We start from the raw sequence: 21981 nt of genomic DNA, 5'->3' as shown, positions 1-21981 counted from the left end.
TAGAGTAATAATAGAGACAGGTTCACCAATTAATACTTAATATCTGGTAACCATGGAGACGCGTGCGACTGCCGTGTCCCCGCCCCTTTGCATACGCCATCACGCAGGGCGGTGTACTTCCTGGTTACTGTACGTTGAATTCTGTGGTGGTAATATTGATTCATTTGTATAGTAATGGTGTATTTCTCTCTGCGACGACATTGGATCGGTCGTATTCGTTTAGCACTCACTCTCTTCGGACTTCCTTATACCGTCTGCACCGCCGGATTTAGGTATAAATTGTAGTTAACTTTAGTTTTAAAAATTTAACTAGAACATAAAACCTTTCTGCCTTAAACTAACGATAGCATTGTAGTCCAAGTAGTCACAGTTAAGTGCTCGTTTTTATCAAAGTCCCCGATCATTGATATAATTGAAATCAATTTTCAAATGTTTCAAATGTTTGTTTTTACTACTAGCGTACTGTCTTACTATCATAGGTTTATGTCGTATACCAATACACAGTAGTTTAGGCAAAATGACACAAATGGCAAACATTGCCATTTACGAGAGGAGATCATCATATGCTGTTGTTACTTGAGAAGGAAGGATTTTCTATAAGAAACTAGGGAGTGTTGAGGAGTGTGTCTGTGCTTCAACAGGGAAAGTAGAACATAGGGTACAATAGATTCCCATCTCTTGTATTTCTTCTCCTGTAGGCCTGCCATCTCCTGCTCATCTAATCAACCTATTAGAACTGGTCAAACCATCAGAGCCTCCTCTTTCAGTTGCTGCAGCCGTTCCTCGACCAGTATCTGGACCATGTCACTCTCAGCAGGGCTTCATCTAAAATCTAGATGTGCTCAGTATCCAGGGTCCAATATTAAGCGCTTCCCTGTGCCAGATGACAAGGTGGACTGGAGTGAGATCTGGCCACAGTATGATCCAGTCAGCTACACAGCTCCTTCAGTAGAAAAGAAGCCAGAGTGGGCAGATCCTGATATTGAGTGAGCAACACATAGAAAATTTCTAATGAAGTTAGCACATAGTGTTTAATTAGTTGGATTTTTTTTGCCTCTTATACACTTTGACTGAGATTTTTACTTTTATATTACTGTACCTTTTTTATTTATGTGTATTGTCTAAAATCATCTGCAGTTTATTTATTCCAGTTTTGATTACTTTGCTTGTTTTCCAGCTCTTTCTCTCCACAGTTCAACACTATCGATGGTGCTGTGGACAGGACAAGCTTTGAGGGCATTTACGACGTGAAAGAGGGAAAACCACTGTAAGTTATTGAGCAACAAGGGAAATGGCTTTTATTTAGATAAGATCAGTTACTGGTTTTCGAGCCCATATCACATCTGCAGTTTGTGAAATTTGAAGGTTGGAAAATAGGCTCTGAAATATTGTTGCAGAAGTGGGTATCACTTTTAAGACTCAAAGCATGGACAGATTGTGGACAATATCAGAATCAAAGCAATTGCTGTAGTTCTTGAGCCACAGTTGCCTCAGTGCGCTCAGTTTTACAGAGACACAAGATCACGTATGTTCAGCCCACATTGTGTAACTTAGAATTGAAATAATGTAATATCGACACCCATCACCACAACAGTTACAACTAAAACCACAAAAAACAAAACATGACCTCCTTAATGGCACCATTATACTAAATAGTTTTATGTTTTTACAATTTTTATTTAGACCTTTAAGGTCATTATGACAAATATCTTTTTTTAATCAATGTGCAAACTTTTCACTGATTTAGAAATCCTCGTGGTCGCACAGGGGTGACTGGTAGAGGCTTACTGGGACGATGGGGACCCAATCACGCAGCAGATCCCATTCTCACCAGGTATATTTTTCTTAACAATTTTCCACATTCTCTAGGTTGAATTTATTATTTGGTTTAGTTAAAACATGATGGATTTTAAAGAATAAAAAAAGCAGTTGATGCCATAGTGTCATAGGACAATGTATGGTTCTCCTGAAACATGATATCACTTAATCACAAAAATTCTTTGCCATGTCAAAAAAAAAAAATGGGGTCTTTCCATTGCTCATAGTTTTTGGAGTCTGTGCTCTGTGTTTTAATTTTTAAAATTTGCTGATTCCATGATGTCTGCCACTGTCTGGCAGATGGAAAGTAGATGCTAACAGAGAGAAGGTGCATCACTCCGACTCCAAACGGCCCATCCTGCAATTTGTGTCCATCAAGAGGAAAGACTGTGGGGAATGGGCCATTCCTGGGGTTGGTGGCTATTAAATTTATTTTATTCATATGATCTGTTTTTTTTTCTTTACTTATGTCTGATATTTTGTCTTTCTTTTTGTTGTGTCTACCATAATATGCTTACAGCAATTCAGCGAGGATTAGGAACAACAATAGATTGACAGAGAAGCTATAGACTGGTTTGAGTGGTTTTTAGTAGCTACGCTGCCATTGTTCATTGACATACTTGTTTCTGTGTGTTGACATGCTCATGTTATAGGGGATGGTTGATCCAGGGGAACAAGTTTCTCTCACGCTGCAGCGGGAGTTCTCAGAAGAAGCAATGAACTCGATTTCAGCTTCACCAGAAGAGAAGGCAGAAATCCACCAGCGCATAACCAACCTCTTTAACTCATTAGGGTTTCAGGTCAGCGGCTTACACCGATTCACTTTTGTAGAACTACTGTCCCATTTTAGTCAACAAAAACTTCAGGAAAACTAAAATATTGTTTTACGCCTTCAGGTCTATAAGGGCTATGTCGATGATCCTAGAAACACTGACAATGCTTGGATGGAGACAGTAGCTGTCAACTTCCACGATGAAACAGGTATCAACACTTAAGCAATACTAGGAAGAACACAAATAGCACAGAGAAATCCTTGAGAAAGACACTCATCACTAGCTCCACAAGTGCTGCCTGTGGCCGCCCACTGCTCCCCCAGGAGGATGGAATAGATGCAGAGAATACATTTCATTGTGACATGTATGTGCAGCATGTATATGTGCTCAATAGTGACAATAAAACTTCTATTTTTGTTGTTACTGTAGGCAACAGTGTAAGTGAGCTGCCGCTGCAAGCTGGTGATGACGCAGGACAAGTCCAATGGGTTGACGTTGACTCTTCTTTCGCCCTCTATGCGAGTCATGCCCATTTCCTGGAGCTAGTTGCCACAGAAAGGAAAGCCCACTGGTAACCAGGGATAAATCATGTTCTGACATAAAGATGAAAGAAACACTCAGAGCCTAATTGCTCTCTGGGTGCTGCTTATCCACTTAGGATGCACGACTCCTAAGCAAAATGTTCCACCTACTAATGTAAACATTTTAAACAGATAAATTAGTCGAATACTAATGCATTTGTTCAGTTTGATATATGCATGTCCTATAAATACTGCATCGCAACACTAGACAATTGTGTTAAAGGCTAATATACCACAATTTATGAAATGGTGCAGTCATACTGTAGCTCAGTGTTAGAGCTGCTGTTTGATTTGTAAGAGAACTCAAAAACAGACAAATTGCATAGTTTAAGAAACAGGGACTGAGACACACGGCTCTATAAAGCTTCTCAGTGACACACTTCATCACGAGATGACGCTAATCACATTATTTGTATGAGAAGACATTATGCTAATTAATTCAGCGTTAACAAGGATCACATTAACCCAACACAATGAGCTGCTGAACACAACAGAGCTAGATTAATGTAAGTGTGATTGAGAAGGCAAGCAGAATGGAAAAGTGTAAGCTGACTTTGATCTTTATATATAAATATAACATGAAGATGAACTGGAGCCCCTCACAAAGCCCGGTGTTATTGGTGGAAGCATTTTACTGTCAACAAATAGCCTTCCTTTCAAAACTTTTAAATTAGTGTGTGTCATCTCTCTGTTGAGCATATTTTACAATTATGTTTCAATGGTTTGAATCTGATTTTCGATAAAACCACAAACACATGGACATATTTGTCATCAAAAGCCAGTGTTGCCTTTTAACATCGGTGCGTTCAAAAGCTTTGATAAACAGTGAATAATCTGTGGTCTCCACTTTTAAGAAAAAGATTATATATGCTATATATATGCTTGCCTAATGTGATATTCAGCTGATTTAAGTTATGAGACCAGCTGCGATTATGGGAACTGTTCAGACCTCACTCTAAAAGATGCATTAGGTAGCATAATCTTAACATCCTTCAGTCCTGTACATATGCTCTCATTCCGCTTTGGAACACTCCCTGCTCATAGGCCATGGTTCAGCACCACCAGACCATTTACAGTGTGGCTGAACCATTGTTGCGGGAAGGGAGAGTACTTCCCATTTAGCTCCCCCCATCCCCCCACCCCCCCCCAGCTGAACTATTCAAATTGGCAACCTGCCAATGACAATGTCTTCTAACCTTCATATTTAGAGTTCCTGCTGATTTTCTTTTTCTGCCTCATATGCTTTCGGTTTGTAGTTATAATAAGATAGAAATAGAGTGAAGGATACAATGACTGATACAATAATTATCTGTAAGGCTTTACTGAATGGATTAAATTGTATATAAGCAGTGTATTTCTCATACAATTACATGTTTTGAACTAGAATTACAGTGTGTTTAACATCAGCTGTCTTGATGGCTCAGCCTGCATGAAACTGCAAAACACAAGAACCTATACACCATGCTGTCCTACAAAATCAATAAAAATGTATTTATGCTCAACAAACCTCCAAGAAACACAATCGCATCTAAATGTTTCTATTATACTGTTATGTTGTGCTGTCTGTAGTGTGAGCACATTCAGTGTTTTGTCACTACATTCAGATCCCCCGAGTCTCTTCATGAAGACAAAAGTAAGTTACTGTGTGCTGTTTTTGTGTTACAAGTTAGCAAGACATTCAAGAAAATACTAAAAAGTGTTTTTAATGTTTTATATAGTGACATAATAAGCCACATTTGCAGATGTAAAATAACTAGTGGGAAATGTAATTGAGGGGAATTGTGTTGCTCCTCAAATAAAGATGTCAGCATTCTAAATAGTTTTATTTGGGGCCAGGCTCAGCCTTTTCTCTGTGTGCGGTTTTTAATTTTAGGGGTTATTGCACATTAAAGTGTCTTAGTCTTATTGAAATTGGAAAACAAAAATGCCCCATTATATGCAACATTGTAAATATTTTCAGTTGTGCATTTATACAGTTATTTAGAACCATTTTATTGCTTTATTGGTCTTAATTATTGGCTGTTAATTTGTCGGTGTACGTGTGTATAAATACTACAAACGTTCAAATAATGCGTGGGGTTAAAAACGTTGGGCTCATGGATACTACATTACCCATGAGTCCGTGCGAAACAAGCCGCTGAAGCTGACGACGTGGCCGAGTTACGTACAAACGCTTTGCTTCAACAGACCGGGTTGATTCAAACCAGGTGAACCGGCTTTCTTCGCAGCCAGTCCACTGAGTCGCAGGCTTCTAGGTTGAGCACGTCTCTCCAGAGGTTTGATAGCATCACTGTCTAAGGATGTCCGGGAAAATAAAGAACCGAAGCGCCGCGAACGCTGACTCCATATCTGTCGGTGTGTCCTGCGATGAGCGCATCTTGCGGGATTGTCACCAGCTGTACACGGACCCCAGCAGTGGTGAGTTGGCTGACATGTGGCTACCTTGGTTAGCTAACTCTCGAATCCTTCGCAGAAATGCTGTTAACCCGCGCATCCCCCTATTTAATATTAAGGTTTGTCCGTTTGCGGACCAGGGCGTAGCTTATCAACATAACGGTCGCGCCGCTGCAGAGTGAGTGGGGGGGGCTAACCGTTAGCTAGCTAGCTGAGCATTCTTTGATTTGACCAAGTGGATGCTCAAAAGTAGGTGAAGTCGACTGACGTGGCAGCCTGAGCTAACGTGAAGTAATAACGTGAAGTTCATGATGAGTCAGCGAACTACGAGGTGCGCTGCGATGTTCCTGTGATGCAACGTAAACCAGCTCCTCACATGCTGAGTGGTATAATGGCCACTATCTCAGTTTACAACAGGCCCTTTAGTCCCAGGCATTGATAGCATTCAGCTTTGTGTTCCTAAGTAGAAAAGAGAGGTTGGTGGCGCCTTTCCCAAACCTGCACCCTGACTCCTTCGACATAATATCCACGGTGAACTTTTCGAATCCGGAAAGTCGTTTGACAACACTGACCCCAGTTCTTCAGGTATTTACAGAAACCGGTCAGGTGCACAGATATATTTGTCATTTGAAGCTCATTGGAGGCTGTGGCAGCACTTTTTTAACTTTCCCATCATAGAAAAGTGGTAAAATTGTTACAACTTCAGGTTTAAGAGGGACAGTGACCACTTTTTTATTTGCATTTGAAATCTCATTTGCCTTAATGATTTTAGAATTTAAAAATCAGAAAATTCTCTTTACTCGGATTTCCTCAGATGTATGTACATTTTTATGTGAGGATCTAAAACAATTTATAAAGAAATGTATACAGAACTTAAATCAATACTTTTATATGGCTCTGTAGTGGAGAGCCACAAGCTGGGCCTAGACCCTGACTGACCTGAGTTCAGCAGGTGTTCGGTTCCATTTGATGGGTACATCCTTTACTTCAGAAAATCAGTGCTCTACCCGTGGAATAGTCCAAGAATCCGACTCACTTTGCATTCTGCAGATTGATTGATTGATTGTTCATAGCACTATTCATTTTCTGTCTGGTTCAGGGTTGATATCAGTGGCAGAATCTGTTGGTTTGAAGCTGCTGCCACCCAGGAAAAAGATCACTGTGATGCTGATGGGCAACCACTCTGCAGGGAAAAGCTCCTTCATCAACTGGTAAATGTATTTCACAGAAGTGCAGCACTTCCCAGTATTGTGGATACAGTACAATTAACTTGACACAAATACATATTTTTATAGAAATGAGCTTATTTTTGCTATACTTATTTAATTTATTTATTTTTTTTGTCAGGTATGTGGAAGAGCATATCCAGCGCACTGGTGTGGCTATTGAGACCCAAGGCTTCAGTTTTGTTACAAGTGGACGTAAGAGAGAATCTCTCACAGTGAGTGCAACACTATGTTGTCTTTGTTAAATAGGTTTATATTTGTTTAAAAAAAAAAAAAAACGTAATTTATTTTGAGTGTAAATATTAATTGCTCACTTGATCGATTTTAGTACTTGTTGAGATTTTCCATCTATTACAGAGTGATGTACTTCTGGTTTCTTTTAGGGAAATGCCACCCTCCATCTATATCCACACTTCAAACCTCTTCAGGAGTTCAAAGGTGAACATTTTTGCACTGAATTATAATCTCTTCCTGTGCTTTTTCTACATACTGATAAAACTTTGTTTTGCAATTGCTCAAAGATTTGCTATATATCTGACTTCCAGGTGTTTCAGAGTACTTGAGCACAGAGATCTGCACGTCGCGACAGAAACGGTTCAGCCTGGTCACATTTGTGGATTCACCAGGTTTGGTGGATGGAGATATGAAGTATCCCTTTGACGTGGACAAAGTTATCTTGTGGCTGGGTGGGTAGGAAGTTGGTGTCTTTGGCTCCTGCTGTTGTAATGTGGTCTTCGATGGCCATCTTCAGTCTCAGTCGTTTAGGTTTGGTTATCTGGAGGTTTAATAATATCAACTAGACTTTTTTTTTATTTTTTGTTGGAAACATTTTGATACTTGTACAAGACTTTTGAACAAATTTTCATGAACTTGTCAAAACCCTACTGGAAAGCATGGAGAGTAACTCAGAAATGTTCACATATTTCCATTACCATTCGGTTTAATCGATAGAATTTGTGGTGTGAAATGGAAAATAATCGTTCTTCCCACTTTCACTCTCAGGTGATCTCTGTGACCTGATTCTGGTCTTCTTTGACCCTATGGGTCAGGCTCTGTGCAAGCGAACTCTCAACATTGTGGAGACTCTAAACGAAACTCACGGGGACCGGGTGCGTTTTTACTTGAGCAAGGCTGATGAGGCTGGGGGAGAGTCAGACAGACAGGTATGCACATCACAGATTAAAAGCTTCATGTTGCGTTATAAAAAGGAGCTGTTACATGAATGAGAACCTAAGATCTTCTAGAACTAACTAAAATAGAAAATGTTTCTATAAGAATTGCTGCTTTTAAATGTACACATGTAGGTATATTTCAAGTATTAAGGAGAACAGAGAACACATTAACATTCACTACAATAAGAGGTTCTAGATTCAAACAGGATTGGAAGACATGCTGTCAATAATCTATGAAAGCAGGAAATTTCACCTTTTTTTTTTTTTTTTTTCTAATGAAATATTCTCATCCAAAGTGTCCTCTCTATGAAGTTAAGAATGTGTTACCTTATGATGTACTGAAATGGATTTTGTTATGCATAACATTTAATCAATGGCAGTGCTGTTCGTGTTATTAACTGTTGGAGTTCAACCCTCCCCTCCTATGTATTCTATCACAATCAGAAAGTGAACAGGATTACATGAAAATAAAAACTGTCTCCACTTTTATGGTGAAGGTAATTTTTATGCTTGTTTTTTGTGACTCAGAGAGTGATGATGCAGATTGTCCAGGAGCTCTGCAAGCGACCGGGACTTAACAAATGTGGCTTTGACATGCCCACCATCTACATTCCCAATCCAAATAAGGTAAGAGCCGCATATTCGTTCAGTTTTAAGTGACTGTCAGATTATTCTGCTTCTCTTATCGTCGAAACGTACTCATAGCTGTATGTTGTAATTCTGTCTTTTGTTTGTCCCTGTTCTCAGCCAAGTCGCTGTGTCAACCAGATCGAGGAGGTGTGTCGCAGCATTGAGAAGACCATTAACCAGACGGTCCAGAATACACTCAACTCCCTGGAGAAAGACTGTGAGCTCATTAGTCAGGCAATCACCGACACACTGAGTGCTGACAGGTAATGCACAGACATAAAGTAGAATATCATCTTACTTGTTCAAATGTGCATGTTTTATTGTTGCAAGCGTTAAAAAAAACTCAGTACTGTCTTGCATTCCAGCTGCTGGTGTGATCCTGTCCAAATTTTTACAGTATAAAACATGTAGTTTTATGCGACACATACAGTAGCATCAGTCACTGACGAACTGAATAACACTGACCCTTTGTTCTCACAGGCAGGTCACTTTAGAGAACCGACGGTCGCGCTGCAAGAGCTGCTTTCTGACTCTGCTGGGCTTCAGCATCCCCATGGCTCTGATGGCTTTACTGGTCCTTGGCACTCTGTCCAAGGAAGTGCTGGAGATGGCTCTGGGCCCTCAGGGCACAGAGGCACTCTCACTGTACCTGGTGAGTATCCAAATGTATGAATTATTTACATAGACTTTTAAGCATCCAAGTCTAACTCTAGCTTGCTGTTACAATCCACAGACTCCCATAGTGAGAATATTTGACTCTCTCTCTACGGAGACGCAGGTTTACACTGGTGCTGGAATGGTCCTTCTCTCCTTTCTCTTGCTCATCATTTCACGCTTCTCCTTCAGGTAGAAGATTAAATGTGGATGTCATTAATATGTATGCATCCAGTGACAACAATAAAAGCTATTCTATTCTAAACACTTTATCTTTATTAAAATATATAAAATAATTTTTTTTCTTTCTTTGCAGGACTCGACCAAATCTGTCAAGCAAACAGAAAAGGCAGCTACAGGAGAAACTGGAGTACGTGCAGGAGGTGGTCAAGACCAAAAAGGTATTGTGTGCCTGATTTTTGAAATGCTGTTAGTAATGTTAAAACAAAAGCTATATTACACAATGCTTTACTGTCTGTCATTTCCCTTTTAGAAAAAGCTGTATGAAGAATACCTGCGTCAGAGTGTCAGTGACCAGGACATGGACTTGTAAAGAGTCAACATCCTCGTAGTGACGTAGGACCAACGGAAATCATAGTTTTGCCAAGGTTTCCCACCAATTGCCATCTCGCTCTCATTACTCAATGCTGCATCTTGCTTCTATGTGTTGGGATGTAAATTGCAGTTAAAAACACACATTAGTTTCTTACAAACCTATTCACACTCTGGTGCTTTGAATACTGTAAAGCCTTTTTACCTGTTAAATGATGTTGCCTCTGTGAAAAATGGTAAATCACACGTCCTGCAGATATTTAGGTTTCGGTCTCATAGCACATGAGCTTGTTACTGAAATGTTGTGAAAATGTCTCAATTCTGTGCCTTTGCTTGGCTCAAATGAATTCAGGCATATACCACTTAAAGATATTTAACATTTTCAAACTATTTATAATGTTTCTATATCAGAGACTCAGTATTTTGGTTAAAAGGCATATAGCACTGGTTTCTGCATTTCACTTTGTATGAATTACTATTTATGAAGATTGTCACCAGCATTTTGTACAGTACTTTTGCTCTTTGGTACAGAATCATGGAAGTTACAGTTAATACACTAATTTTCCCAAACTTCTTTCAGTTTGATATTATGAAGAATATTCCATTTTCTGTACAACTCAAACAATGGATGTAAATGAAGCTAGTATTCAAACATTTTATCTGTGACCACTATGACCAACCTCATGGATTTTCCACATGTACATTGGGACCATATTTTAATTACAACTGATTAAATAAAAACTGTTAAATTAAAGAAGTGTTCAGGAATTTTTTTTTAAAAATTTATAGATGCATTTTTGAGCTTGAGCTTTTTGCAAAAATAATGACAACATTTTATTGTTTTTACCTGTCTATGTTTTTCTTTTGAAATATTAATTGGGGTACAGAATTGAAGGTGGACAAAATTAAAAAAGAAAAAGGAGAAACTTATTATTTTTGAATTATTTGAAATAATAATAATAAACTGACTTAGCTGTTTGAATATTTTAAATAATACAGCAAAAGGATGCATCACACATATTTGATAACTGGAAACAGTTTTTAAATATCAATATAATCAGAATCATATTTTCAGTCTTGTTGGCCTTTAGCATATTTTGGTGAAAAGTAGTCACTGCTGTTTGGTATAAAACATTTTGTTCAATTAAGAGCAAAGTCAGAGTTCTTTTTTTTCCTTTTATTGTTAGTTTTAATGTATATAGCAGAAAACAAATTTCCACGTCTGTAATTGCAACTACATAAGGAAACAGAGTTGTAGTGAAATTGAAGAGGCATTTTAGAGAGCGGAGGAATGAACAGTGATGCCAAAACTGTTCCATGAATTGTTCCGCTTTTTGTCAGAGCTTCTACTGTAGATGGAAGGGCTCTGCTTTAATAACAGGTGGTTCAAACTGATTCATTCATATTGTGGGTTGGTTGTATTGAAAACCAAAATCAGGAAACTCAATCATGTACATTCATGCAGTTGAGACAGGTGCAGAACTATTGAAGTGAAAGAGATCCGTCCTCTGTTGCTTTTCCTGAGGTTGATCACATTTTCTTTCCTGTTAAAGGATTTCAGAAGGTGTCATATCCTCCCCAGTCTGTGAACCCCCTTGGGAAAAACGTATAATTGTGATACTGGGATAAATAAACCAATTTCTTTCTTAATACAAAGTTGTTGCTAATAAAATGCAGTTTCTTATTTTCAATGGTATTTTTAAACTAAGGTAATCTGATTTTTCAAGTGGTATTTCATGGTTACACAACATTATCTTCTATGAAGGTAAACAGACCTCATATCGTGTGAAAATTTAGTAAAAAAGTAAAAGTATTAAAATTATTAATATTTATAACTGTCAGGAGTTTATTCGGCAGATACGTGGGCCACAGCTGCGCTAAGTTGCAAAAAGCTCCCATGATAACTATGTGCGCATGTTTTTACATTTAGTTCTAGACAACTACAAACCAGTAAATCCCCCCATGTAAAAGCTCAAAAGTCGCAGTAAATTAATGAAATGCACTTAGTTGCCTCCACCACTGGATGAAAACCGCTCACATTCAAGTCAAACTGGAAAAGGCGTCTGAGAACAGGAAGGAGGTTGGCGTGATTTCCGCAGGCTTTCAGACCGGGGAAAGTTGTTTCCTGAAGTTTTACACCGAGCTTGTTACTTTCACACCAAACAAACAAATTAAAAAAAAAAAGAACAAATTCCTGGTGCTTTGACAAAAATGACCTGGACAGATTAATCGTATTTTTGATGTATTTCACCTTCAGACAGTGATCTGTTTCTGCCGGAGAAGATGAGCTCCAAGCAAGAAGACGCAGGTAATAAAACACAATCGGCGTTAAACTTTAATTTGCTTTTAACGATGTTGGCTGTGAGGTTATACTAACCGCTTTACAACCGTCTCAGTAACTCGTTAAACACAAGTTGTCTTCAGTGTGAGACCTGTTGATGACACGGTGCTGTTAGCATCGTCGTTAGCTGTTTAGCAGCTAGCTAGCGAAAACTTTGGTAGAGTTTACAAACTGCGGGTCCGGAGAACTGAAGGTTTACACACACTGCCACAGCCACGCAGGCAAAGTGTGTTTTATTCAAGTCCAGTTGTGAGTTCACTGTGTCTGTATTAACTCACTGTAGCGCAGTTGCGCTGGGCTAACTTTGTATTTCACTGTGTTACTCCATAAAGTCGTCGTGTTGCAACAAAATATCTCCATAATAATCTAAACACTAGTGGGTAAATATGCAGAGCATCTATTCAAGGATACGTTTTGTAGAGTGAAAAGCCCAGAATTTCCTTTTGAAGTATATTTAAGTAAAAGTAGTCTGTACTAGATTACTCTGTGAAGTACTTGAAACAAAGTATTTAAATACTGTCCACCCCAGTTAATAGGGTTGGGGTTCAGTAGTCTGCTTATCCGGCCAGAATCGTTTCTAAACCGTAGAGAGTTTCAAAAAGTGTTACTCTTTTAATCTTACCCAGTGATGGAAATAAAAGATATAATGAGATGTAATTCTACTTTTTAAGGTTGTATTTTCAGTAATGAATAATCAAATTAGACTAGGATTTTGCCTCCGTGTGAGGTTGGATCATTTCCTAACTCGTCCTTTTCCTTGGTAGGACCCTGTGGTGCAGCTGGACGAGTTAACACACAGTTCATTCTTCACTTCTAAGATTCAGTCGATATCAGTTCATATGTTGCACAGGGGTTTTAACTTTTACCTGAAGGTCAACTTATTGTTGGACTATTAAAGGTCCTTGAATCTGATGTAATGTGACACCAGCGCCAGGCTGAGGCCCAGCACTTGCCCTTGTCAAGTGATCTCACAGATTTCAGCTAACCAAAGAATGTGAATGAAAGATTTCATAATAAGGGATTAATTAGGCCACAGATCTCAACTATCCATCCATGATCATAACTGTTAGTCCTGTTCAGGTTTGCAGGCAGCCTATCCCAGCTGTCACTGGACTCTGGGCATATTCTTATTGGTGCCTCTATGTTTTAACATTTAGTTGAAAAACTGTGGCCCTGTCGCGTAAGTTTCAGTTTGAGAATGTCAGGATAATGGGCGTGTGCATCCAGTCGGAGAATCACAGGAACAACTCGGTTTACTACTGTAATAATCATTTTATTGTTACTCTGGCTGTGCCATGACTGTAGGATTTACTCGGTTTACTACTTTAATAATCATTTTATTGTTACTCTGGCTGTGCCATGACTGTAGGATTTTAGGACCATTACTTGAAAGGAGAACAATATGCTAATATTTAGCAGAGTGAACTTTAAAAATAGCAAAGTCATTCAATTGTTGCCTCTGAAACTTTTACAAATTTCAGGGCAGTTAACATAAAACTTTCGAAAACAGAACAGTGAAATTATGGAAGGATCTGTAACAGTAATGTTTAAAATCTTGTATGAAAATAGTTTTAATGGAGTATAAAATACTCCTTTTTACTAGAAAGAGTTCATGCGTACAAATACATGTGTAACAAATATACTTATAAATAGTGGGATGGTTTAATCTATAGTAAGTGATCATTTTATATGTTCATATGTTTAAAATGTCAAATTGTAATTGGTAAAATGTGTATTTCCGTCTGAATTAAGTTGGCATGTTATATAGACACTTAAGTAAAGTACAAGTGCCTTAGATGTAACCTTAAGTACAGTACTCGCTTAAATGTACCTTGATCAATTTCACCGCAATCTTTAAATGTGCATTTGAGACAAAGTTCTTTTTGTAGGTGCATTGGCATGAAATTTGTTTAAATGAGGTGAAAGAGGGCAAAGAAAGTTTCTCGAGGTGTATGTTTGCTATTTGACCTCCAGCTTTAAACTACTTTATTTGACTCGACTGCATCGTATTTCAATAGGTTTTACTGTCAATGCATAAACCCTGTCATGCAGTCGTAAACATAGGGATTGTCAGGTGTTATCTTCCAAAGGCTAAACCTTAACCATTTATTTAAATGCAGATTGTTACTTATCTGACTGACCTTGGTACAGAATCGAAAGAATTCGAAGTCAATACTTTCACTACAGGAAACAACAAAGCTAACACAAACATGCTGTATTAGTGAAAAGTGGTTCAAGAATGTAGAATTGCATCCTGCACACATGTGTGTATATACACATTGTATATAAATATCAGTGTTATTGCTTGGTATTTTTTAGGTATAGTCTGATGGCCTGAAGTGCAGATTCTTTTTTTTTTTTTTTTTAACTTAATTTCCTGAAAATGTGACTCCATTTCTTATACAAAAGCCTTTAAAACAACACAGTTACAACCGTACAGAAATTACTACTGACAAAGGGGGGCTCTTCCTTAACATGGAACTAATGCTTTAAGAAAAAAACTCCATCATCCATTCTGTGGAAGAAGTTGCCGTCATTTAGTTGAGACAACACTGACAAGTTTGTGTTATCACAAATGTACTTGTAGACTATATTAACTGTAGATCACATGAGCAATGGGATCATTGATATTGTTTTTGAAGACGGAATCTATGTGTGTGGAATAATGTTCTGATTGCTTTAAGTCTCCCTAGAGACCCCACAAAGAATAGCTGTTACATTAGTGATAGCTAACTGGGGATCCAATTAAAACGGCCAGTTTTGTCCTCTGCAGAGGAGAGCTTGCAGGCCCAGCTAGCCGAGTGCAGAGCTCAGGTCGAACACTGGCAGGGCGTGGCGACGATCTGTGAGCTGAGCAAACAGGAGGAACTGGCAGAGCTGCAAAAACAATGTGATCAAGAGATCCAGTCTCTACAGGAGGCTCTCAGAGGTCAGTGTGTGTTCGTCTGTGTGTTCACCACCATGTGTGTTGGTCACTATGTCTGTGTGGACATGGTCACAGACAGTGTTGCGTTTTTGGGAAAGAAATCAGAGTCTAAATGATTTGAGTCTGGGCTTGGCACAAACGTGGGTGTCCCATGCAACGCCTGCTCCATAACTCCTGCTACTTTATGTCGTTCAAGTCCATGCGCTTAAAATAAATACGAGCCTGCTTTTAGAAGAGGTGTGGCAAAATTGTCATCAACAAATACAGCTTAAAGCCACGGTGACAGCTTTTGTTTTCATTCAACAATGACGATGCTTTTTACTGAAGGCTGGAGACGTACTGGAATCAAGTAAAACATATACTGGGATGTCAGGCCTTTTGAATCTTTAGAGTGAAAGTATTCTTCTAAGTGGAAGTAAGGCTTCAATTTAACTGTCAGCGCTGACGATCCTGCAGCATGTTTTGAATTTGAGCGCAAAAAAACGCATTATATTACACTCGCAGTATGAGAAGCCTCTCAAATGGATTTGTTTGTGCTGTACGGTTTTTATTTTTCATAATTCCTGTTTGCGTAGTTTAGAATTGTGTCCAAATATTTAAAATGATGTCAAATACCCCATATTAATCAATAGTATTTGCTATTTTATATAAATTGCTAATACTAAGGTTCCACAATTAGTTTTACCAGTGTTTCCACCACACTTCTTCAGGGCAAAGAAAATGTCTTTCTGTTGTGACACACGGTCGCACCTCGACTTTGTCTGTAGCATATTGTTCACCTGACTGGATGATTCCACAATGCTTTTGTGTTTTCAGAGACTGCAGCGCAGTATGAGGCCAGGATAGCTGTCCTTCAGTCGCAACCTGTGGAGTGGAGGAGAGCCAGTGCACAGAATTTGGTCAGTGTTAACCATTTAAATCCTTTTATTTTTTTTATTTATTTTTTTTAAAAACCCATAAAACCTTGTCTGCATTATACCGGATGGATCTGTAGGTTACAGTATGTTGGTAACCTGCCTAAAGAGTCTGGATAGACAAAGAAGTTCAGTTTTCTTAAGAACACAACTGGCTTAATGTGGACGCAGACTAAGCACTGGAATTCTGACATTCTCCTGACTTTGTCTGGAGGGGTTGCATGTGAGAATGCAAATGCACGAGTGAGACGCTCTCAACATTATCTGGACTTTATCCCTCGGCCCCTCTTTGTAGAATGTCCTCGTTATGTCCGCCTGCTTATGCTTGCAGCAAGCTGCTCTGTCTGTAATTGTTGAGGATTTACACGTTGAAGATGTTCAGTCGAGTGATAGAACTTTTTTTTATTAGATGCGCAGCTGCGATGTCATGTAAACATAACAGTTTTTCTATCATGTTGTGCCTCCTGTACATGCTGACCAGGTGCTGAAATCAAGTGGAGTTTCTCCCATGAGGGCGTTTCTCACTTGGATGATCTTGTCCAGTGAATGTATCCGAGGCTGAATTCTCCTGACATTTTCCAGGCTTACGTTTTTTTTGTTTTTTTTGTTGTTGTTTTAGAATCGATCCCACAATTTGGTTTTCTTGTCTTGTTAGATCAGTGGAAGAAAAGGCAGGATGGAAGCAGACGTTGCCAATAATGAATCCCCGTCATCGGTCACCAACAGCCTGAGGAAGTCTGAGGCATCACCAGACAGAGGGGGCAGCCAGTCAGCTGACCTCGATGCCATGGCAGAGGGAGAAGGGGCTCCCCTCATGACAGAAGGCTGTTTTTCACTGCGGCACTGCGACTTGGATTCGCTGTCTTCCTTCTCTTTAGACACACCGTCCCTGCCCAGAAAACCCAACTCCCAGGAAGACACAGACTCACTGCTGTCCACAGGAACTTTGGTCCCTGAAGCCATTTATCTGCCACCGGCTGGACACCGACTGGTCACACATAGTGACTGGGATTCACTTAATGCTCAGGTTTGGACATGTTTTATCGTCCTCTGTAAAATGTGTATAAAAAGACACAAGCTACACTTGGAAGAATGTAGTTTAAATTTGCTGAAATGTGTTGATGAAAAAAGAATATCTCACAACATTTTGTTGTTAATTAGATAAATTATAAAGTAATTGTCTTTACTATCCAGTCTGCACTTTTAATGTATTGAGGCAAGTTTCAGTCCTGCAGAAGCTTCTTTGTGCGGCGTGACAGCGGCGTAATGAGGTTGTGTTGTGTTGGGCAGGTGTCCGAGCTGCGAGACCAGGTGAGTCGTCTGCAAGCTGAAAAGGAGGAGCTGGAGAGAGAACTGGACACACAGGCCAACCACACACACAAACAGGTGAGCAACACTGCTCAGACAGTGTGTATCCCCACTGACGAGACAGGCACAGATTTACGTGTGTGTGTGTGTGTGTGTGTGTAACAGGTATCCGTGCTCCAGTCTCAAGTCCAGACGTCAGAGGCTCTCCTTCAGGATTTGCAGAAGTCTTTTAGTCAGTCACAGAATGCAGTCCAGAGTCGGCTGGTGAGTTATGTTCATGGATCAAAAGAATAATTCGACTTTTGAAAAAAACAGTTAAAAAGTAGTTCAAATGTTTTTAGAAGTTGTTAATTCAGGAATTTGTTGAAATTGAAATTTGCTGAAGTCATTACATCACATCTGGGCTCAACTCAATGCCATCAAGCATTTGCACCACTGTTTATTTGACAAAACGAAGCACGTTCCTCGTTGTTTGTTTCTGCATTCCAAGACAAATCACCAACCCATAAAACACACGCTATGAAAGTGAAATAAAACTACAAGTCAGGCAGAGCAGGCACTTTCATCATGTTAACATAGTTTTGCGCACATCCATACACATCCAAGTCATTATTGCAATGTTCTGTCTATGTGCTACTGTCTGAATACTTCTGCAAACTGCTGTACTGCCTTAACAGGCCAAGTCAGTTACACAGTATACAGAGTATATGTACAGGGTTCCAGGCCTGGACGTCTGGTTGCGATGTTGGACATGTCAATGGGCTTTTCAGTGGACCCAGAATGTCTGGTTTTACTTTCTTTAATTTAATCTAAGATAAAAAGCTCTAAACATGAGTGGTCTCAGATTGCTTTCAGCAAGAAAGCATCCCATTACTCTATAATGTGGTACGTGTATAAAGTCCAAACAACCCTTAACACACTGAGCAGTAGCTATTAAGGTGTGCATTTCTGTGTGCAGGCAGAGTTGTCTCTCTCTCAGAGGAAGATGTGCAGTGAGCTGTCCAGACTGAAAGGAGACGAGGTTGAGGATGACGTAGTGGACTCATCTCTCCCAGCAATGCTGCAGGTACAGTCAACGATTTGTTTTTTCCCTGCTGCTGCAGTGCAAAGACACGGAAAACTCGATTAGAATCGATTTTCTAAAGGCTTGTGAATAGATGGGTCCTAGTTTCACATCACATTGTAAAAGGGAATAGAAACCGTTGAGAAGCCTGTTTGTGTCCCTCACTTTGTGCTGCTTTTCTCCATTTCTGATAGGCTGAGTTTTGTTACTTGGTCGTCAGTGGCTCTGGAAATGTTTTTACCATATGTTGTTATTTCCAATTCCTTTTTCTTTTCTTCTTCTGCGTGTGTGTGTGTGTGTCTTGTGCTCGTGTGTTCACTATTGATTCTGATCTGCAGGGGGCGCACTGTGAAGAGCGCCTTCGCATTGAGATCGTCAACCTGAAGGAGCAGCTGGACACTCGGACAGAGGAAAATGGTCTGAAGTTTTTTTTTTTTGTTTTAAATGTTTAGGTTTTACTTCTACTACACACGACTGTCTTGATTGCGATATGTTTTTAAAAAAAACTCTTCCCTTTCTCACTTCCTCCCTCTTTACACTTGCATCCACTGTCATCAGAAGTGTTAGAAGGTGGGTAAAGAAATCATGTTATATTTCATACGGATTTCAGATTTACGTCTGTATTTAACCTTTACATCCCCTTTGGGTTGAATGGTGTTAACTTAAAGATTTAACAGCCAGTTCTAAATTATATGACACGATCTGTGGTAAAGTTTCCTAAATATTGACGACATAGCTTCCGTTGATGGTGCAGTGGCGTGAACCTAATGCAGTCTTGTCTGTGATTGTGCCTTCAGTGAAGTTTTGCAGTCTGAAGACAGAGACAGAGAGGATCCAGGCTGAGAAGGAGCAGCTGCAGGCTGAGCTGCTGGCCAGCCGCACTGAGCTGGATGCCCTGCGGGTGGCACTCTCTCATGTACAGAGCTCCAACAAAAGCCTTTGCAATGAGAAAGTAAATTCATCCTGCCTTCACCACTGAAAGTTTTATCATTCGGGTGGTTTATCGTCTGCTGTAATTTGTTGTTGCTACTGGTGATGTGTGAGGGGCTAAATCCTCATTATTAATACTTTTTCTTGACCACTTTTATCCATGTTGTGTGGTTTTCTGCAGTAGATGCAAATGCTCAGTTGTCATCATCTAAAAACTTTGCATCCATTTAATCTTTTCATTAGTTAGGCAACCTAAAAAAAAAATGTCACCATCTCTTATCACAGCTGAGAAAGGCCAGGAAATCTTTGGAAATGAGTTTTGTTACAGAATTGCTTGATAATTATTCGGTCAATGATTTTTGAGCTTTACAGTAATCAAATAATGACAACCCTCAGTGCGTATGACAACTGGTGCTGGGAAACTGTTCAGATACAGTAAACGAAATGGTGGTCATCAAAAGTCTGAAGTGTCTTCTCTCTCAGGCGTCCCTGCACCAGCAGTGTCTGGAGCTGAAAAGCCAAGTGATCAGCCTGCGCTCCCAGGTCGACACCAGTCAAACCGTCCAGAGAGACTTTGTCCAACTGTCCCAGTCACTGCAGGTAGGAGGCGATGGTTAAAAAAAAAAATCCTGATTTAAAAAATGAGAACCTTTTTTTTTTTTTTTTTTTTGCAGTAGACACTAAATGGCTCACTGCCTCTTTCTGCCCATAGGTAAAACTGGAGCTGATTCGGCAGGCGGAGAGCTTGGAACAAGTGAGGATAATCCTGGAAGAGGAAGACAGTGAGGCCAGTTCCTCACCTGCAGATGCCTCGTGAGTTTTAGAAAGTCAAATCCGAACCAAAGAACTCCGACGACCAGCTCAGTGACCAAAAACAAACCGATAAGCACGGACCAAACGGTCGAGTAACAACTGGCGCTGGAGCTCTGTGACACTGGAGATGATCCAAGACAGGAGACATTAATTCACTGCGGCTCAGTGACCAAAGTTATCTTTGATGAACCGCAAATACTTAGTGACGCTACCTTTTTCTTTTATCTAGTATTTTTAAAAATTCTGTACTAAAACCCGTGTGAAAGTATTGTTTCTAAAACTGACATGACTCCAGCAAAACACTCAACGGTGCACCACTTATTTGTTTTTGCACCGTACTAGTAATTAAAATGCCGACTACATGTTTTCCGCGCAAACGTTCTCCGTGAAGGACCCTCTCGACAGCAGTGGATCACAGTGCAATAATGGATTATGAAGTGATGCAAAATAGACTCCTCCAAACTAACTACATGTCAAATTTTTATGATGTGTATTACCTTGTTGTCTTTTGACTTTTGACTGTAGTGTTTTTAACGTTTCCTGTTTGCAGTAAAACCGTTTGGGGACATTGAGGGGAATTGAGAGGGCAAGTGCAGTAAAATCAGTGAAGAATTGCCAACAGTTGCCATCTTTTGTCAGTGAGTGTTGAAACAGAGCCCTCTAAGCATCATGCTTTCGCTCAGAGCTACTTTTATATATTTAGTCCCCCCGATTCAATAAAAATAAGCCTGTATTATATGATGTGTGCTGTGGCCAAAGAGTAAATGAGCGACTGAGTTCACCATCAGTCGTGACACTCAGCACCAGGTTTGTGTGACTGTAGTTCATTAGCAGAGCTACATCACTCTCTGTACTGTGTTAATATGAGCTGTCTCCCGGAGACATTCTGCTGCTGTGACATCGATAATGCTGTGGTTGTGGCTGCAGCACTACACTACACACTACACCCACAAGCACGGCTGCAGCAAAACAGTTACGGCTGATCGTAGTGGATGTAGGAGCAAGTATGGCAATATGGGATGACATCATGCTGTGGTAAAGAATCGTGACAAAGAAAAACACTGGCTCCGACTCAGCGAGCACAAGGGCAGGGGAATCCTTACAAGATGGTGCACGGGGGTGTGTGTGTGGGGGGCGGGGGGCACCGATAAATGCACTGTACTGCAATTGTCAAGCCTCCTTTCTGTTGTAATCTGTGTTCTCCAAAACTGCAGCGTAACGACCTCAACTGGACTATAACTGTTTTTCAGGAATCAGACAGAATGATACAAATTTCATAAAGCAACGCAAAAGTAGCTTAGAAACTAACTCATCACCACTGGGTCTCAATCAGGGTAACTGGTAGGCTGCAAAGCATAATTCAGTAAAATAGGTTTGGCTGACACTTTTTGTTTTTTTTGTCCTTTCGGCTTTATCCCGTGAGTTCAGTATCGCCACAGCGGATCATAGTCCGAACGTTGACGACTGCCAACTGAGCTACAGCCTATTATTCGTTCATATGAAGATGAATTTTATTGATTTCTATCCAAAGACTTAATTTTTAACTTTATATACTGATAACATAATTTAGTTTAATAATAATAGTTTTAACGCACAACATGTTATTGAAATTAAATAATACAGCAATGTACAAAAATGGACAGAAATCACATTAATACACGTGTAATTATTTGATAGCTAATTGAGTCGTTAGAGAAGAAAACTGAAAACACTAAAAATAACTTTTTGTCACTTGGCTGTAGAAATATGGAAATCTTTCAGTCAGGCCCGTTATCATTAACCAGGTCGTTCCTGTTGTGTAACAGAACCTCTGTTAAAGCCAAAAAAAAAAAAAAAAAAAAAAAAAAAACAGAACAGGAATCTGAAAAACAGTTTCTTTAATACAT

At 39.6% G+C, this 21981-nt stretch overlaps 3 protein-coding genes across 4 annotated transcripts; all 3 read left to right on the top strand.

The window, feature by feature from the left end:
• The first annotated feature begins 102 nt into the window (after nucleotides 1-102).
• On the top strand, nucleotides 103-4678 carry nudt9 (nudix (nucleoside diphosphate linked moiety X)-type motif 9). Its single transcript, XM_067478262.1, has 8 exons — nucleotides 103-272; nucleotides 699-986; nucleotides 1178-1267; nucleotides 1748-1834; nucleotides 2119-2230; nucleotides 2472-2618; nucleotides 2715-2799; nucleotides 3021-4678. The coding sequence occupies exons 1-8, from the start codon at nucleotides 175-177 to the stop codon at nucleotides 3164-3166; spliced, it is 1053 nt and encodes a 350-aa protein (XP_067334363.1). The 5' UTR covers nucleotides 103-174; the 3' UTR covers nucleotides 3167-4678.
• A 644-nt stretch (nucleotides 4679-5322) lies between these two features.
• On the top strand, nucleotides 5323-10557 carry si:ch211-11k18.4 (uncharacterized). The gene is made up of 12 exons (XM_067478261.1): nucleotides 5323-5590; nucleotides 6666-6777; nucleotides 6914-7007; nucleotides 7176-7230; nucleotides 7338-7478; nucleotides 7795-7955; nucleotides 8493-8591; nucleotides 8712-8857; nucleotides 9075-9246; nucleotides 9328-9440; nucleotides 9565-9649; nucleotides 9742-10557. Exons 1-12 carry the CDS (start codon nucleotides 5473-5475, stop codon nucleotides 9799-9801), a joined length of 1356 nt encoding a protein of 451 aa, XP_067334362.1. The 5' UTR covers nucleotides 5323-5472; the 3' UTR covers nucleotides 9802-10557.
• A 1288-nt stretch (nucleotides 10558-11845) lies between these two features.
• On the top strand, nucleotides 11846-21949 carry rabep2 (rabaptin, RAB GTPase binding effector protein 2). 2 transcript variants are annotated; one of them, XM_067478257.1, is made up of 12 exons: nucleotides 11847-12108; nucleotides 14915-15070; nucleotides 15884-15966; nucleotides 16637-17008; nucleotides 17272-17367; nucleotides 17455-17553; nucleotides 18248-18355; nucleotides 18691-18769; nucleotides 18911-18922; nucleotides 19150-19304; nucleotides 19766-19882; nucleotides 19995-21949. In XM_067478257.1, the coding sequence occupies exons 1-12, from the start codon at nucleotides 12084-12086 to the stop codon at nucleotides 20097-20099; spliced, it is 1407 nt and encodes a 468-aa protein (XP_067334358.1). In that variant the 5' UTR covers nucleotides 11847-12083; the 3' UTR covers nucleotides 20100-21949. The 2 variants fall into 2 exon arrangements, with proteins under 2 accessions (XP_067334359.1, XP_067334358.1); XM_067478258.1 differs by lacking the exon at nucleotides 14915-15070 and having other exon boundaries at nucleotides 11846-12108.
• Nucleotides 21950-21981: the final 32 nt, after the last annotated feature.

Source organism: Channa argus, chromosome 15 (genome assembly GCF_033026475.1).
Source record: "Channa argus isolate prfri chromosome 15, Channa argus male v1.0, whole genome shotgun sequence".
Taxonomy (NCBI): domain Eukaryota; kingdom Metazoa; phylum Chordata; class Actinopteri; order Anabantiformes; family Channidae; genus Channa; species Channa argus.
Note: the sequence above shows the minus strand (reverse complement) of the source record. Positions and strands in the feature narration are given on the sequence as shown.

Coding starts and splice junctions, on each gene's coding strand:
- rabep2 (XM_067478257.1), top strand. CDS start 12,084: ATGAGCTCCAAGCAAGAAGACGCAG. Junction 12,109..14,914: donor CTCCAAGCAAGAAGACGCAG/GTAATAAAACAC, acceptor TGTCCTCTGCAG/AGGAGAGCTTGCAGGCCCAG. Junction 19,305..19,765: donor AAAGCCTTTGCAATGAGAAA/GTAAATTCATCC, acceptor CTTCTCTCTCAG/GCGTCCCTGCACCAGCAGTG.
- nudt9 (XM_067478262.1), top strand. CDS start 175: ATGGTGTATTTCTCTCTGCGACGACATTGGATCGGTCGTATTCGTTTA. Junction 987..1,177: donor TGGGCAGATCCTGATATTGA/GTGAGCAACACA, acceptor CTTGTTTTCCAG/CTCTTTCTCTCCACAGTTCA. Junction 1,835..2,118: donor GCAGATCCCATTCTCACCAG/GTATATTTTTCT, acceptor ACTGTCTGGCAG/ATGGAAAGTAGATGCTAACA.
- si:ch211-11k18.4 (XM_067478261.1), top strand. CDS start 5,473: ATGTCCGGGAAAATAAAGAACCGAAGCGCCGCGAACGCTGACTCCATA. Junction 5,591..6,665: donor GTACACGGACCCCAGCAGTG/GTGAGTTGGCTG, acceptor TGTCTGGTTCAG/GGTTGATATCAGTGGCAGAA. Junction 8,592..8,711: donor ACATTCCCAATCCAAATAAG/GTAAGAGCCGCA, acceptor CCCTGTTCTCAG/CCAAGTCGCTGTGTCAACCA.